At 42.7% G+C, this 15,060-nt stretch overlaps 1 protein-coding gene across 1 annotated transcript in view; it reads left to right on the top strand.

Moving 5' to 3' along the window:
• Positions 1 to 15,060, top strand: part of RNF220 (ring finger protein 220) — a 68,009-nt gene that overhangs the window by 25,292 nt on the left and 27,657 nt on the right. The window contains exons 3-7 of the mRNA XM_084576199.1: positions 1,579 to 1,702; positions 1,831 to 1,903; positions 6,710 to 6,853; positions 7,747 to 8,009; positions 9,144 to 9,230. Coding sequence (XP_084432325.1) covers positions 1,579 to 1,702; positions 1,831 to 1,903; positions 6,710 to 6,853; positions 7,747 to 8,009; positions 9,144 to 9,230 — 691 coding nt within the window. The remainder of the gene's footprint in view (positions 1 to 1,578; positions 1,703 to 1,830; positions 1,904 to 6,709; positions 6,854 to 7,746; positions 8,010 to 9,143; positions 9,231 to 15,060) is intronic.

Below are 15,060 nucleotides of genomic sequence, written 5' to 3'. Positions count from 1 at the left end.
TTTAGAAAAACATGCAGTTCAGAAACCCACATAGAATAAGGGGCACGATTTTCTCCCAGCTGAACAAAAAAGTCTAAGTGCAATACGACCAGAAAAAAAAAAGAACTGCAGTCAATCCTGGATATATTGTGTATATATTGCTTATATTGAACTCTCAGAATATCCTCTTGAAAATCCCAAGCAAATGTATACACGTCTTGCTCGCGTTGTTGAACTCGCGCTCAGCGAAACATTCGATATATCCAACTTCATGCTGCGCTCTTCAAATGTGCGCTTTTCCTAATGACGCCTGTACAGTCATTTCTTGCGTAAGAAGACAGGTCAGCTGCGCAATCTTGGGTGCCTGCCGGCAACATTACCGCCGCAAAACCTCTTGGTAATGGGAATGTGTAGTTCACTTGAAAGTGGCCTTCTCTGGCTTCCCACATGACAGCAGTCATGTGTGAAGCCAGATTTAATGCACCAGTTGTCGACGACTAAAGACTGCGGTGGTTGTCGCGTGGCCTGCTTCGCTACTGAAGGATACGGAGAAATCAAATGTACACTCTTCTTCTGTCCTTGGTGCCACAACAAGATGAATCCATACCAACTTGCCCAGTTTTCCACCCTCTTAAAATGTACGCTGTTTTAACTGGGTTATTATACGTTTATAATGTGAAGGTAACAGAATTACACCTTTTATGGTGAGCGGTGGTGTTCCTCAAAGCACCGTCCACTGTAGATTTGATGTGAACCCCAAACCCTACGGCACATGCGCCACGCGTTACTAGACACTAGATGCAAGCAGCATGAGCTTTGATGCTCTGATCTGATTATATTGAATATATAGAGCATGTGCTCGCATTTACGGAGTGGCACATGGGAGTGCGCTCCTCTTTTCGGCGTCCAGTGAGAGGTGATGCTCGGCGCTAGGGTGCACATATGTCCTCTGCACCGGTCGCCACACTCACCAGAGGCGACCGGTGGGTTGCTAGTAGTCCGGAGTGCAGCACATGAAGTGTGCTGCTACCTTGGGTACACCAAATTTACGCTTCTGTGTTGCAGAGGAGCTCGTCTCTTGACATGTTTTGTACATTGAACCATAGATATATGAAACTATTTTGCCATCCCTTTCGAAATAGTTTGTTATATCCGAGATTGACTGTATTCACTAGCAGAACCCCCGGCATTATCATTGAGTCAGATCAGATTTTTAGGGGAATCACAGAAGATGAAGCAGATTTGTAATAAAGGAGTAATTGCTCATTATGACGTCCACCCTAATGCAGCCAGCCTATGTACGGTGGGAAGAGCTGTTGTAAAATTACTTCTGTGACAAATACTCCTACATGCGGTCATATTCTGTTCTGCCGTGTTCTGAAGATGCAGAAGCAATGATAATTGCGTGGCGCTTTAAGGGAAGCCAAACTGAAGAAATTGCCTGGGGTAGTGCGCCGAGAAAGAGCTGAAATTGTGGGGATTCCTATATTTATCAAGATTGAGGTGCTGAAGTAGCATGCTCATACGTAAACATTACAAAATCCTTCAAATTGTGCCGAATTTGCGGTATTGGTCTGTACCTGACCACCTGTGGCGCAGGGCCCAAGCGGCGCAACGCCTCGGCGGCTGCCTTCGGCTGCCCCGTGTGTGGAGTGACTCTGCGGCCGCATGAGCTCGAGCAGCACTGGCAGCTTGAAGTGGACAGACTGCAAGGGATTGCTAGGTAGGCACTGGTGCACTGTGCTCAGCCTTCTTAGCTTTCGTTAATTGCTGGAGGTGCAATTGTCAAACTCCGAATCACGATGAGGGTGTGATCTCCTGATCTAATTTCGTTTTGTTGGACTGTGACAGGAATGTGGCCAGGAGACATCGCTGCGATTCGTCTTCTGGTGGCTGCATCAACGGAGTAAACCGACGCCGAGCGGTAAGTCAGTCTTGAAATCTGCAAGCTGTGTTACAGATTTCACTTAGAGGACGAGCCTGAAGCTCTACCACTTGGTCTGGATTGACAAACTTTTGTCTCCCTTGGGGCACTAGCTGTAGATGGAATGCGAGAAAGGAGAGTTAAAGATATTATAGGAGTCAGAAAAATTGTATTCAAATAAGGAAAATGGAAGCAACAAGCGTGCTCATACCTTAAGGAGCACTTCGTCTCCTCCTTGGTATTCTGGTGCAGTGGTTAGGCCACATGGGCAATGCGATATGTGATTGACATTGAACAATAACTATATTTTTTATGAGCCTGTCGTCTCTGTTCCTGGTCTACATCTTGCCAGAAGAAGAGATAATGCATTGAGGACATCTCTGCTGGTCGTTTCGTTAAGGCTGCATATGTGACTAAACGATGGGATTGGGCATTTTATATAACTAAATTCTCCACCTAGGGACATGTGCTTAGTGGATCCTTTAAAAAGAAGGCCGAAATTTTCCGTGTCAGTGCTCATCATATAAAGTTCTAAATTTCGGTGTGTCTTTGCTTCGGCGACCACCATCTTATGTCCCAATGCTGCAGCCGATGCCCTACTCAGCACCTGGCTTCTTTGTAGTCGTGGCTGATTAATATGGTAAGGCATTGCCATTCCGGCTACTTCTGTGCTTTCTTAGCTGGTGCTGCCCTAATTTATGGTCTTACGCTGTAGTTTGCATATCTAACATATGTGGTGCTCTACCAAATGTCTATTGATCCAGAGTCTTTTACGTGGCTTTGCCTGCCCTGTTTAATCCGTCTTGGGTTGTTAACCTCAAAACTACTACCATAACATTGCTTTGGCATGCTTCAATGCGGTACAGATTTTCACGATCACGCCGAAGTCTACTAAGTGCAAGAGTTGTGATCTGCAAAACCGCATCGCCACACCATGTATAGCAGAATTTCGTATGGTATGGTATCTGCCACTTTTGCCTTTGAAATTGTATGCGCTGCTGGTTTACAGGAGCCAAGTAAGTGCAAATAGTATAGTATTTATTTATGTATTTATTTAAAATACCCTCAGGGCCATACAGCATTACAGAGGAGAGTGGTTATACAATGTAATAAAAAGCAAAACATAACAATATGAGCATAGGTTTACAAAATGTTGCTGGTTATGCATTTTTAGCTGAGGCATTCTTGAAATAAACGGTGGTCATTGGTTAGTGCCAGTGATGGGGGAAGGTGATTCCACTTGTTGGATGTACGGGGTAACAAGGAATGAAAGTAGGTTTTTTTCTGCAGAATGGTACTCCAACTTTGTGGCCGTGATCCATCCGGGCTGAAACGTACTGTGGGGGTGAAATAAGTTCTTAGCCCAGGTGAGAATGGTGAAACATTTTATGAAAAAGACGAAGGCGAAGTGTTTTGCGACAAGACGCGAGGAATGACAGACCGAGGATGGCTTTCATGCTGGATACACTTGCTGTTCTGTTATAGTTACAGAGGATAAACCGTATAGAAATGTTTTGGGTCATTTCCAGTGAGTGCATTAAGTTTTGCTGGTAAGGATCCCATATTGATGCTGCATCCTCTACTTTAGGTAATACGAGTGTCTTGTAAAGTAGAAGTTTAAGAGAAAAAGGTGCTTTGCGAAAGTTACGACGAAGATATACAAGTATTTTGTTGCTGTTGTTAATAACATGGGTAACATGAACAGTCCAGGTAAGGTTGCTAGTAATGTGAACACCGAGGTATTTATAAGAGAATACTGAGTCTAGAAGCATGCCGTTAAGGTGATAGGAGGGCAAATCAGTAGTCACTCTACACACACGTGTGAATTTGCACTTGTTAAACATTGAGGTCCATTAGCCAAGATTTACACCAGGTTTAGATGGAATCGAGGTCAGATTGAAGAGTTAGTATGTCGCTTTCGCATTTTATTTCCCTAAATATTACGCAGTCTTTGGCGAATAGGTGAATGTTAGATAAAATGTGGGAAGATAGATCATTAATACAAATAAGGAAAAGAAGTGGACCAAGTACGGAACCTTGGGGGACACCTGAGTGAACCATACTTGGATCTGAGGTGAGGTTATTAACTGAAACGAACTGTTGACGGTTAGTAAGAAAAGCTTCAAGCCAGTTGAGAAATTTTGAGTCGAGATTGAGCTTCTGTAGTTTGTACAGTAGTAAGCTGTGGTACACTTTATCGAACGCTTTGGCGAAATCAATGAATATGCAGTCGGTTAGTGAGAATGACATGCAGCTTGTTAGTGAAAGATGCAAGTTGAGATTCGCATGAGTATGACTTGCAGAAACCGTGTTGAAATCGCGAGAAGCAAGAGTTTGATTCTAAGAAATTAGCTATGTGAGAAAACAGGATGTGTTCAAGAACTTTACAAGGAATGCTGGTGAGCGAGATTGGCCGGTAGTTTAGTGGAGAATGTTTGTTATCTGATTTGTGCAGTGGAATCACCTTCCCGACCTTCCATGCGGCTGGTAGCGAACCCTGGTCAAGCAATTACTGGAAATTATTTGTTAGTATGGTGGAAGAATAAGCACTGGTATACTTTAAAAACTTGGCAATGAGTAGATCGCAACCCGGAGCGGCGGATATTTTTAGAGAGTTAATCAATTTCACAACACCATCAAGGTCAATTGTAACAGGATACATGGGCATATAACCGAGTGATTCTGTACTTGGAAGATGGGGATTAGTGCAGATAGAAACATCCGATCTGAAAACATCGTTTAACACAGATGCCTGCAGTTCGGGGGTGATGCTAGTGCCAGTATTGTCAACAAAAGTTATGCTATCGCTATCACTTGGGTTAATAGTGCGCCAAAACTTTCGTGCGTTCGTGGATAGCATTGATGGAAGGGTAACTTGTAAAAATGTATTCTTTGCCTGTTCTAGAGCTGTTAGTACTCGTGCGAAATTGTTTTATAAGTATTCCAGCGGTTGTTGTTAGAGGAATTTTTTGCGAGTTTATACAGACCCTTTTTCTTGTTAGACAACCGGTTGATATTTGCGTTGTACCAAGGAGCGTTGCTGTTAGAGGTAATCTTGCATGTTAGTATGTGCCTAGCTGTTAAGTCTTTAATTTTCGCTACATACAAGTCCCAATTGGATTGAACAAAGTCTTCCAAGAAAGTTTCCAGAAATATGCAGAGCTCACTGTTTATGGTGCCAAAGTCAGCCATATTGTAATTATAAATTATTTTTGTTTTCTTCACATTTTTCGGAGAAGTGTTAATTTCAAAAGTTATGAGTGTATGGTCGCTGAGACATGGTAGGTAAGTAGTTTTGGAAACGAATGAAGGTTGCATTGTAAAAACTAGATCAAGAGTGTTTGAAACAGTATCTGTTGTTCTAGTGGGTTCTTTTACGAGTTGCGTAAAGGAGAAAACAGAGCATAGGTCAAGGAAGTCATTAGCTAGTGTATAGCATGGGTTAACGATAATGGGGTCAGCATTGAAGGACAGCCGGCTTGCTCTCTCTTGTTGCTGCAGGCAATATATAATTCCTATTACTTTCTAGTTGCTGCTGTAGAGCCCTGACCTACTGCATATATATTTCACCTGCATATACAATTCCTGCCACCTGTCTAGAGTTAAAGTATACTATAAAGACAAGCCAGTAGGCAAATGCTTCATCTGAGAAAAGCAGGACGCAAGGGAAGCAAGGTGCATCCCCACTTTGAAGCTCCGGCTCCAAACACACGCGTCAAGCGCTGCTGTGCCGATGTCATGCCGCGCGTCAGCCAAACACGGTCTGCACATGCGTACTGCGCCTGACGCGGGCATCGCAGATGCTGACGGTATGATCTCTGCCAGATATTTGGCGGTTGAGCACGCATACTACACGTGTCAGAAACTAGCGACCGGTTTACAGCGATAGGACGGGACCGCGCCTCTGTTCCCTATTCCTTTTGTTCTCCTCCTGAAGTCTATATAGATCTGTCCTGCCTCTTTTCTTCACAGCTGGGATGTTCTTTCAGCTCTCCCCTGCTGTTTTCTTTATGGCTTGCAATTTCAGTCTGCGCAACCAGGAAAACGAAGATGCATACCCTTTTCGATAAAGAAATACAAAACTGCACAAAAAAGACGGGACAAGAAGACATTTTACTTTTTTCACATTTTACTTCCCTTTTCGATGCCTGCCGTGACACTTGTCTTTGGTGTTGGCGGTACATAAAAAATTGCTTTGTGATGTTTGTGATGTTTGTGCAGCTGCCTTTAGGCAGCTGCAATGGCGCTTCGAACATCACAAAACTGCCCATCGATGAACACAATCAGTACGTGGAGCTGCCGCCAGGCGTCTGCTTACACCTGCCACAGTCAAGAGGAGACAAGCGCGATGGGTGTGAGCAGCACATGGAGAAAGCATGCGCAGCCCGTCAGTCATGGCGCCGTCGCTCCAAGCCAGCGTCACAGAATTTCAGCACTACATGAGCAGCGCGTGCTGCAATCTGATTGGCTAAGCTCTTTTGTGGTTTGTGGTGTCACAACCACCTGGACTGCTGCAGGTGATTCAAACTAAGGCTGGCATTGGTTAGTTTATGACTGGCCATGACCTGACCTTTGACCTGGACCATGAGCCAAATGGTATCTCTCAGCACGCTTGTATTAGCATAACTGGATTAAGCCCCTCCTAATTTTATTATTATTTTATGCACACCAGTTGGAAAAAGTTTTTGCTTCTTTGTAGGAAATTTCTTCCATTTGTTTTGGCTCTTCAGGGGATGCATTGCACTATATTCCTGTGTCCCTTCCTTCCTGCATGCACTTGATGCCATGCATGCATCCTCTTCGCAGTTTCTGAGCCGGGTCCGCAGCAACCGCCAGCAGCGGCACAGGGGTCCTTCATCCAGCATCAGCTGCCCAGTCTGCCACCGGGCACTGGAAGGGTCACCTGATGAGCTGGCAGAGCATGTGGACCGCTGTCTTGCCCGGAGTTCGGTACACTTCTCCCCCACCATGGATGGTTTAGGCCTAGTTATTTGTCAGGCTTTTTTTGTAATATCCTGGAGGTTGTTTAACATACTAACATGGAAAAGGTGCAACTTAGGACAGTTGTTGAGCGAGCAGCAGAAAGAATTGAGTGTAGGACTTCGCTGTCACGTCTTTCTGACAGTTTTTCTCTTTTTTAGTTTTATTTTCCGTTCATCATGCTTATGTTTGAAGTAGTGCCAGAGGCATAGTCACGGAATAACACTGATAGTCTCTGACTACTTTTTCTTTTTTTTTCTTGGAGGAATATAGTCTATATCCTCATCACATTGTGTCCATACTGCATAGCTCTGGTTAGATATTGTGGGCAGAAAAAAACAAAAAAATAATATATATATATATATATATATATATATATATATATCACCTGCCTACTGCATATATAACTCTATGTGGTGATACAGGTCCAAGCTCACCTGGATAGCAGTGAAGACCTGCCGCATCTTTTATAATGCACCCTTTGCATACTTGGCCGCATAAAGCGCATGCAGTCACACCTCATTAAATGGAGACGTGGGTTCCCCTGCAAGATCGGCCGTTAAAGCATGTTATCCATAAATAACAAATTGTGAGGAGCAAAAAAAAAATTTGCACAAAAATGTTATGATGAAGGTTTTCCTATGTGCATCCATTTCTGCCAACCTTTGCTTATCAGAAAAGTTTTGTAGCACTTGTGGGAAACCTCAGCCTGGAGTACAAACATTCATAAGGGTAAAAGCATCCAAGTAATCGCTGAGGCCAAATCCAATTACTTCATAGGATTGTTGCATCACGTGTGAGATCATCCGGCAAATAAAAAAAAAAAGAATTCTCTCTTATGATGCCCACGTTGTGGTCTGCAGAACGACGACTCCATGGATGAAGAAATCGACGTAGACGGAACTGGCAATGAAGGCGAGGGCAGCACTGAAACATTCGACGAGTACGAGTGGGCCGGTCAAAGCCGACTTCGTGCCACAGCACTGCTTGAAGGTGGCTACCGTGCCGCTGGTTGGGTCATTGCTGGCAGCAGCAGCATCGCCTGCCGCTCATCCAGCAATGCCGACGATGACGATGCTGACCTTGATGTGGACGGGGACGACGCTGACACGTTCGGAAGACCCCAGTATCCTTTATGGACCAGTATGGACCAGTTTTGAAACAAAAATTGTGCTATTTGTGCACGTGATCTGTTCGGGAGGTTTGTGCAGAATTCAATCTTGCACTTAAATAGTAAAAGGGATTACTTCCCAGTAGGTTATTATTTATTTCCTGATGCCACTAAATTTTGAGTAAACAGCCCTTTGTTTTTGTCATTTTTCTGTATGCAAATTTTGGACTCATAATAAACTAGCATATCTTGGCAAATATGGCTCATAGGCCCATATTTCTTTGTCTTTCTTTCTTTTTTTAGCATGGAGCTACATGAGCAGAACCTACAATGTTGGGAGCAGAATATTTACTCAAAGCTTGGAAATTTTTTTTAAATGCTCTGGTTCTCGATAGCTGAAGTGTCAGTGGCTTCTAAAATTGCTTATGGTGATAAAATTAAAAAATGTTTCCAACATTGTGTCCGTTTTCTTTCGAAAGTGTAATCATATGCCATTCGTAGCCCTTTATGATGTGCACTTTTTTTTTACCGTTGTTCCTGTTGCTGACAGGGTGTTAATTAAATTTATGTTGGGAACTAATGTACCTATTGTAAAAACAATCCTGTTTTTTGGAATCTGCAAAAAAAACTAGTCAAGGGTTACATTTAGTGCAGGAACAAATTACTTTTCTCAAGAAATTGCCCCTCCCCCCCATCCCCCCCACTTAATGGCGGCAGAAGCAGAAACAGGAGGACATGGCTGCAGTGTTAGCCCATCAGAAATAATCGCGTGTTTTCATCATGAAGAAATGAGATAGCTTTCAGTTGTGGGGGTGAACATGCTATCGACTGCTCAAAAATGTGGAGTTTATGGTTTTCCTGTTCTTTAATTTGTGCGATGTTATTGTAAGTTTGAGTTGCTACTGAATGGCATGTTTTCACCAAAACTGATATGCAGAGAGCAGTGAGTGACAAAGGGCTTTTTTCTGGGTCCCCACTTCTGCATTCTGTTATTAGGACTGTCTGCTGGTGAAGTGCATTCTTGTCTGGCTACATAGCTGTTCTTGGCTATGGGGAGTATTGTACCTATTAAACAGCCTGCCTGTCTCTCCCTGTGAGGCCTTTGTGCCAAGTGGCTGTCTGTATTGCCTTTGACTCGGTTGCTCCAAGGTTCTCGGAGGCAGACCTCATACCCCTGGACAGTGGCGGGGCCCTCGAGGCGCGAGAGAGGAGGTTACTGCGACAGGCAGTGCTCTTGTGAGTCTTCTCTCTTTGTTCATGCAACTGTTGCTCTTGCAGTGCCTCTCACTGTTTCACGGCATGCTTTCATGTTGTCGAAGGACGGAGACTTACCCCCTGTCACAGGGGCACGGTTGAACTCCTTTCAACTCCCTGCACCCAAGGTCATCTTTATCTCAAGGGAGATGCGTGCCGTATCACACGGCAGTCGTTTAGGAAAGGAAGTTTAAGGAAGTCTGTAGCGAAGGGAGATCGGTCATCTCCCTTTAAGGGTGAACGGAGTACTCTCGTTTCCAATAAACTTTATCTTCAATAATTTTAGTTTTGCTCTTAAATATATTAGTTTTTATTGCATAAAGTTAGTATTCCAGCTCGGTCAGTTGTGCTTGATTCTTGCAACTGCAGCATCCTTTTGCTTGACCGTGCCTGTGTCACCTGTTTTGATCTGTTGCACGCACATGGATGCTTGCAGCTCACACGTGCAGACAGCAGGTAGACCAGTTGCACGATATGGTTTTCATCGCCATATGACACAACAAAACATGAGCACGCTGATAACCACTCTGGATAAATGTCTAGATAATTGCATTTTACGAAGGTAAGTGTAACAGTATATCACTTGTTTCTAACATTATTTTTTTATGTATTTCTGCAAAATAAACAGCACCTAATGGGTCTCCTGGTGGCTTCTCTGAGAAGCTCGTTGCAGGCCTTACGACATGGCGATGACTCTTTTGAAGCAAAACTCCCTAGGACTTCCTTGCACTCCTTTAGGCCAAGAAAGTTCAAGGTAGTTCTGAATCGGCCATGTGACAGTCCCCTACAAATTAAATGGATCGTAATGCGAATGAAGCGAACAGGTCGGCAGCCAAGTGTCGACTGATATTATTCTACTCAGTGTATGGTCCCTCGCAGCCTGCGCCAGCTTGTGTCACGAGCTGAGGCAATGTGCGGCAACGTTTATGGTGGCCGATGCATGCACGCACATACTACTCGGGACAAAAATCTACTTAACACAAGAAAAGCTGTCTCTGCACATAGAGTTACCATAGTTACCAGCGATGACATCTTTTTATCATTCTTTTTTGTATCAGAGACCTGCCCCATAACCCTGATATAACAGCAAGAATGTTTGCAGGTGACTGCATTACCCACAAGGAAATAACTTGTCCTGAAGACCAGACAACCTTAAACAGTGTGTTTGAAAAAATAACACTGTTGTGTCAAATATCGCAGTAGTGGTTAATATAGAAAAAGTGTCATCCACTCAAGCGCAGCCATACGGCTACAGAGGAAAGCTGACCTGCAAGTAGTAGCAGGATAAAACTTTATTCCGCAAAATGGGAAGGGGTTCAGAGGTTGGGGTCTTGAGCTGCAGGTGGTGTTCCTAGGTACAGGATCCCATTGGTTCTTGCTGCCTCTTCGGCCCGTTCAACCAGCGCTAGCTGATCTTGCGGGTCGGAACTGGACAGAAGCCCCTCCCACTGCTCAACTGACGGGTTTGTAATTTTGGGCTCTATCGGTTAGCTCAGTTAGTAGAGCGACTGCCCTAGAAAGGTGGTGGTGCCGGGTTTGATCCCCGGATCAGGACAAATTTTTCTTTAACTACGAAGTTTCTGAGAAAGCTGTATAGCTTTCCTTTGTAGCAGTATGGCTGCACTTGGGTGAATGACAATGATTAATTACTCCCTTATTAGAAATCTACTCCACCTGGGGGGATTTGGAGGAATCCCCTCTAAATAGTTGGCCAATAGAAGAAATGGTTAGCATGACTGTGATGAATAAAAAGATCCAAATGAATTTCCTCATACTACCTGCATGGACAGATGTTAAAAAATGTGGAAAATTACAAATTTTAGGCATCATAATTATGTTGCATCTAAATGGAAGAAACAGGTAACATACGTTGCTAATAAAGCCCTCGCAGCTCTTTACTCCCTAAAATACTCGCTCAGATCCGCATCAATCGGCACCAAATGCCTAGCAGACACGTCACTTGATTGCTCTGTACTCAAATATCGAACATGTTGGTTCCCTTCTGTAAACAGTGGATAGGAAAATGGGAGAACATACGAAGGACAGCAGTTAGATTTATTTTTGACAAGTATTGGCTTCATGACTTCCCTACAGTATTAATTGACCTTCTTACTATTCGAAACCGAAGCAGACTACTTCGCCTTAAGTTTCTTTTTGTTCTCTTTAATGGCGGCACGGAAATTGATACCAGTAAGCACTTAGTAGCGTCACTTACATGCGGTACCAGTACAAAACACAGTAAACACTTAACTGAATGCAGATTTCACAACGACATATGCAGGTACTCATTTTTTCCACAAGCAATCCACGAGTGGAACAGTTTGCCTAGTGGTGCTATCAACTGCACATCAGTTGAAACTTTCATTGCCAGCATACCAAACAAAGCTCTGCAGTGCTCTGTAGCAATGACATCCTTATTGATATCCGATTCAATAATCTGTTCCTTGCTTTGTGCCTTGGTTCTTTGTTACATTTAGTGTCTGTAAATAGGTGCCATCCCTTTGTGTGTCCTACATCTTGCAACATACCACTTCTTCTGGTTTTGTGCTTGTGTAATGGACACACTGTGCATATGTACTGCTTTGGTTGATTTTGTACATGCTTACTTGAACTGTGTTTGTTTCAGTGTATATTGTGCCTCCTTTCTGCAATGACATCAAATATGAGGCTAGCAGTTTGCTTAAATAAATATCAAATAAATAAATAAATAAATTTCACTACTGCACAGTGCAGTATGGAAGTCTGACTTCGAGTTCCACCAGTCCAGTCTTATTTAATGTGCAGAAAAACAAGTAACAAATCTTCTGGACTGTTGTCCATGTGCTGTGCACGTTACAAGGCTGATATTTTGCATGGTGCAGACTGTCTATGGGTGTGGACAATATATTAGTTAACTTTTTAATATAATTTTACAGGGCCGAAAAACCTAACGATGGCTGTAAAAAAAGAAAAAAAAAAACATGGTCTCAGTGTGCCTGCGACATTTTACTTTTCTAGATCACGTGGCTAAAATAGGCTTTGATATAGAAGCGAAGGCTGACAGGTGCTTAGAGTGACTGGTTTTTGGTGTTGCATTTGTGAGCACAAGTGAACAACGCAAGATAGTGTAAATAGACCAATAAATGCAAATGCATAAATGTAGAAGTAATGCCAACGGTGGTCGAGTCCTTCCTAAGAGTGGCAGCGAATGCTCTGAAAAGACAAGGATTCTTCATCGTAGCGTACAAGCTCTGCGTAGTTGAGTCTTTGCAAGTACCATTGATGAACCGAGCAGCAGTCAAGGAATTTGACGTCAATGAAAAATGTGTATGGATGTTGGTTGCTTCCCTGAAATCTCTGATTGAAATCCCTGTGGAGTATATAAGACCCATATTTTCTCTGTTGAAAATAAAAATTTTCCTTACTGACAACCTGCACGAATTCATCCTTGTAGACTATGTGCTGGCTGAGCACTAAGTGAAAAGCATATTAGTTTGATACGTAACGTGCCTTTGTGGACAGTAAACTATGTGCGGACTGTATTCCAGTAAATATGCTGCTGTTTAATGGTTCCATGAGGGAATATATCTATTTAGGCCTGGTAATGACTGCAGACCCGTACCGCGAACTAGGATAATAAGAATGTGATGAAGTGCATTTGGTAGGTGTCTTTCTTTCTTTCTTTATTTATTTGTTTCTTAGACATTTGCCTAAAGGGAGGCTGAGGCTAAAGACGCGGTCGCCTGACGTGGCCTCAGCCCCCTGCAACATGATCAGTAAGCATCGAAAATACAATATTGCGGCAGCCTGGCACACAACACTACCTTTGATCAGGACATAAAAGGAAGGAAACAAAACAATAGTGACATTTGTGCGCAGTGTGTGCAAAAGAAATACTATATATGTAGGTACAATATGAATGTGATGAAGACACTTAATAGGCACAATTTTACGATGAGTATCACAGGCATACAAAAATAATGAAAGTAAAAGAAATATACACAGTAGCAAACCCTATATCAGACAGGTTTTTTTTTTTTTATATATACATTTTAAACCATAGGTAATGTAAACAAATACACAATCAATTACAGATTACTCCGGACAAACGATTTAAGTACAATAACGCACTGGTAAGCAAACAAAGAAACATTGACCAACAAATCGTCAAAAGCATGCACGGGCGAAGTAATATTACTGAGAGTATGCAATATCACTACACGAAAGAACTCTCTTACAATCTTTCTTAAATGCAGAAAAGGGTTGATAGAAATTTATGGGGATATCTCTTCTATTGAGCATTTTTTTAACCTGGAAGGATAGTGTTTGGCAGCCATAATTTGTTCTGGTTATAGGAATCTTTATTTTAGGATCCCTGATTGCGTACAAGCTTAATCTGTCTGTAGGAGTGTTGTGTAAACGATTCTTATGTATCCAGTGCAGCAGCTTAAAGTATTAAACCTTGTCTGCCTTCAGTATACTGTATTTCAGAAAGAGTGGGTGAGTTCTTAGTTTATGTTTCTCATCATGATAATTTTCACATATACGTAATACCTGCTTCTGTAAAGTAATTAATTAATACCCCAGTCAAGCGTGCAAGTTAAAGTGCACTTATGGAGAGTTCACTTCGCAGCTCGAAAGACACTTTACGCTATGCAGTGCTAAATGGGAAAACGGAATGCACTTGCATTAGCACTCGTTGGTAAGGAACTGGCAACTGAAAACCATATTTGAAAAAAGAAATTGGAACCTCCAAGCGTGAAGTTCAGAGAACTGCTTTTTTAAAGTAGTAAAACACAAAAAATGCTTAAAATACATCAACAAACACCGTGAACAACAACCACTGCCCCCTAACTGAAAATGGCGTGGGCGCAGTGGCGCACCACGCTTAATTTGGAAGTTGCGTACACGGTTACATCATGTTATTGCTATGAGATATATTAAATGTCGCTATAATAAAACAATTCCTCAATAAAAATATGTACAAAACATGAAAATGAACTTGTATACATATCTTATTACATAATACATTTTTGACGAAGAAATTTCTGCCGGCGAGGCTACGCACTCAGCACTCAAAGTCTGTTTTGCGAACGCACTCCGACCTGAGTGCGCACTTTCGCAAGTGCACATATGCTACGCTGTTTAGCAGTGGCAGAGAGCACTTTTCGTAAGTGACACTCGCTGTTCGTGCACTTTATTGTGCGCGCTTGACAGGGGTATAAGATAATGAATGCCAGTCTTTCAATGCCCCTCAGAAGGAAAGTATGCTGTAATAGCTATACTATACTGGATGTAACCTATGGAGCACAAACATTCATGGAGGCTAGAAAAAGAAAGGGCTGAACATGAATTGAGGACAACACAGCGGGTTATGCATAACACCAATTACACTGAAATGCTGCTCACATTGGCTAGAAAACAACATTGCTGCTGTGGCAACATTTACTATAGGTCTTGGAAATATTGAAGAAACGTCTTCTACAAGTGATAAAAATTCATTATGCCTTGAATAATACCACCTCCCAATATAAGAACAAAAACGTTACAGCCAATTTGCATAGTTAGTCAAATGCAAAGTAGGTGCTGTAGAACTGCTTATCCTTGTTGTACTTATCTGCGCATATTTACACGATTTGTTATGGCCTTACGCCTGAAAGGGGAGAAAGAATGTGTAAAGAATGGAGAGAAAGAGGTGTGTGAGGGGAATGCAGGCCATAAGTAAAGCAGGTGCTCAGAATTGCGGCATCACTGCATATCACCATTATCAGCCGGACTATACCCACTGCAGGGTGAAGGCCTCTCCCATACTCCTCTAACTAACCTGGTCCTT

Source organism: Amblyomma maculatum, chromosome 8 (genome assembly GCF_055883805.1).
Source record: "Amblyomma maculatum isolate TAMU_Amacu chromosome 8, ASM5588380v1, whole genome shotgun sequence".
NCBI lineage: Eukaryota > Metazoa > Arthropoda > Arachnida > Ixodida > Ixodidae > Amblyomma > Amblyomma maculatum.
Note: the sequence above shows the minus strand (reverse complement) of the source record. Positions and strands in the feature narration are given on the sequence as shown.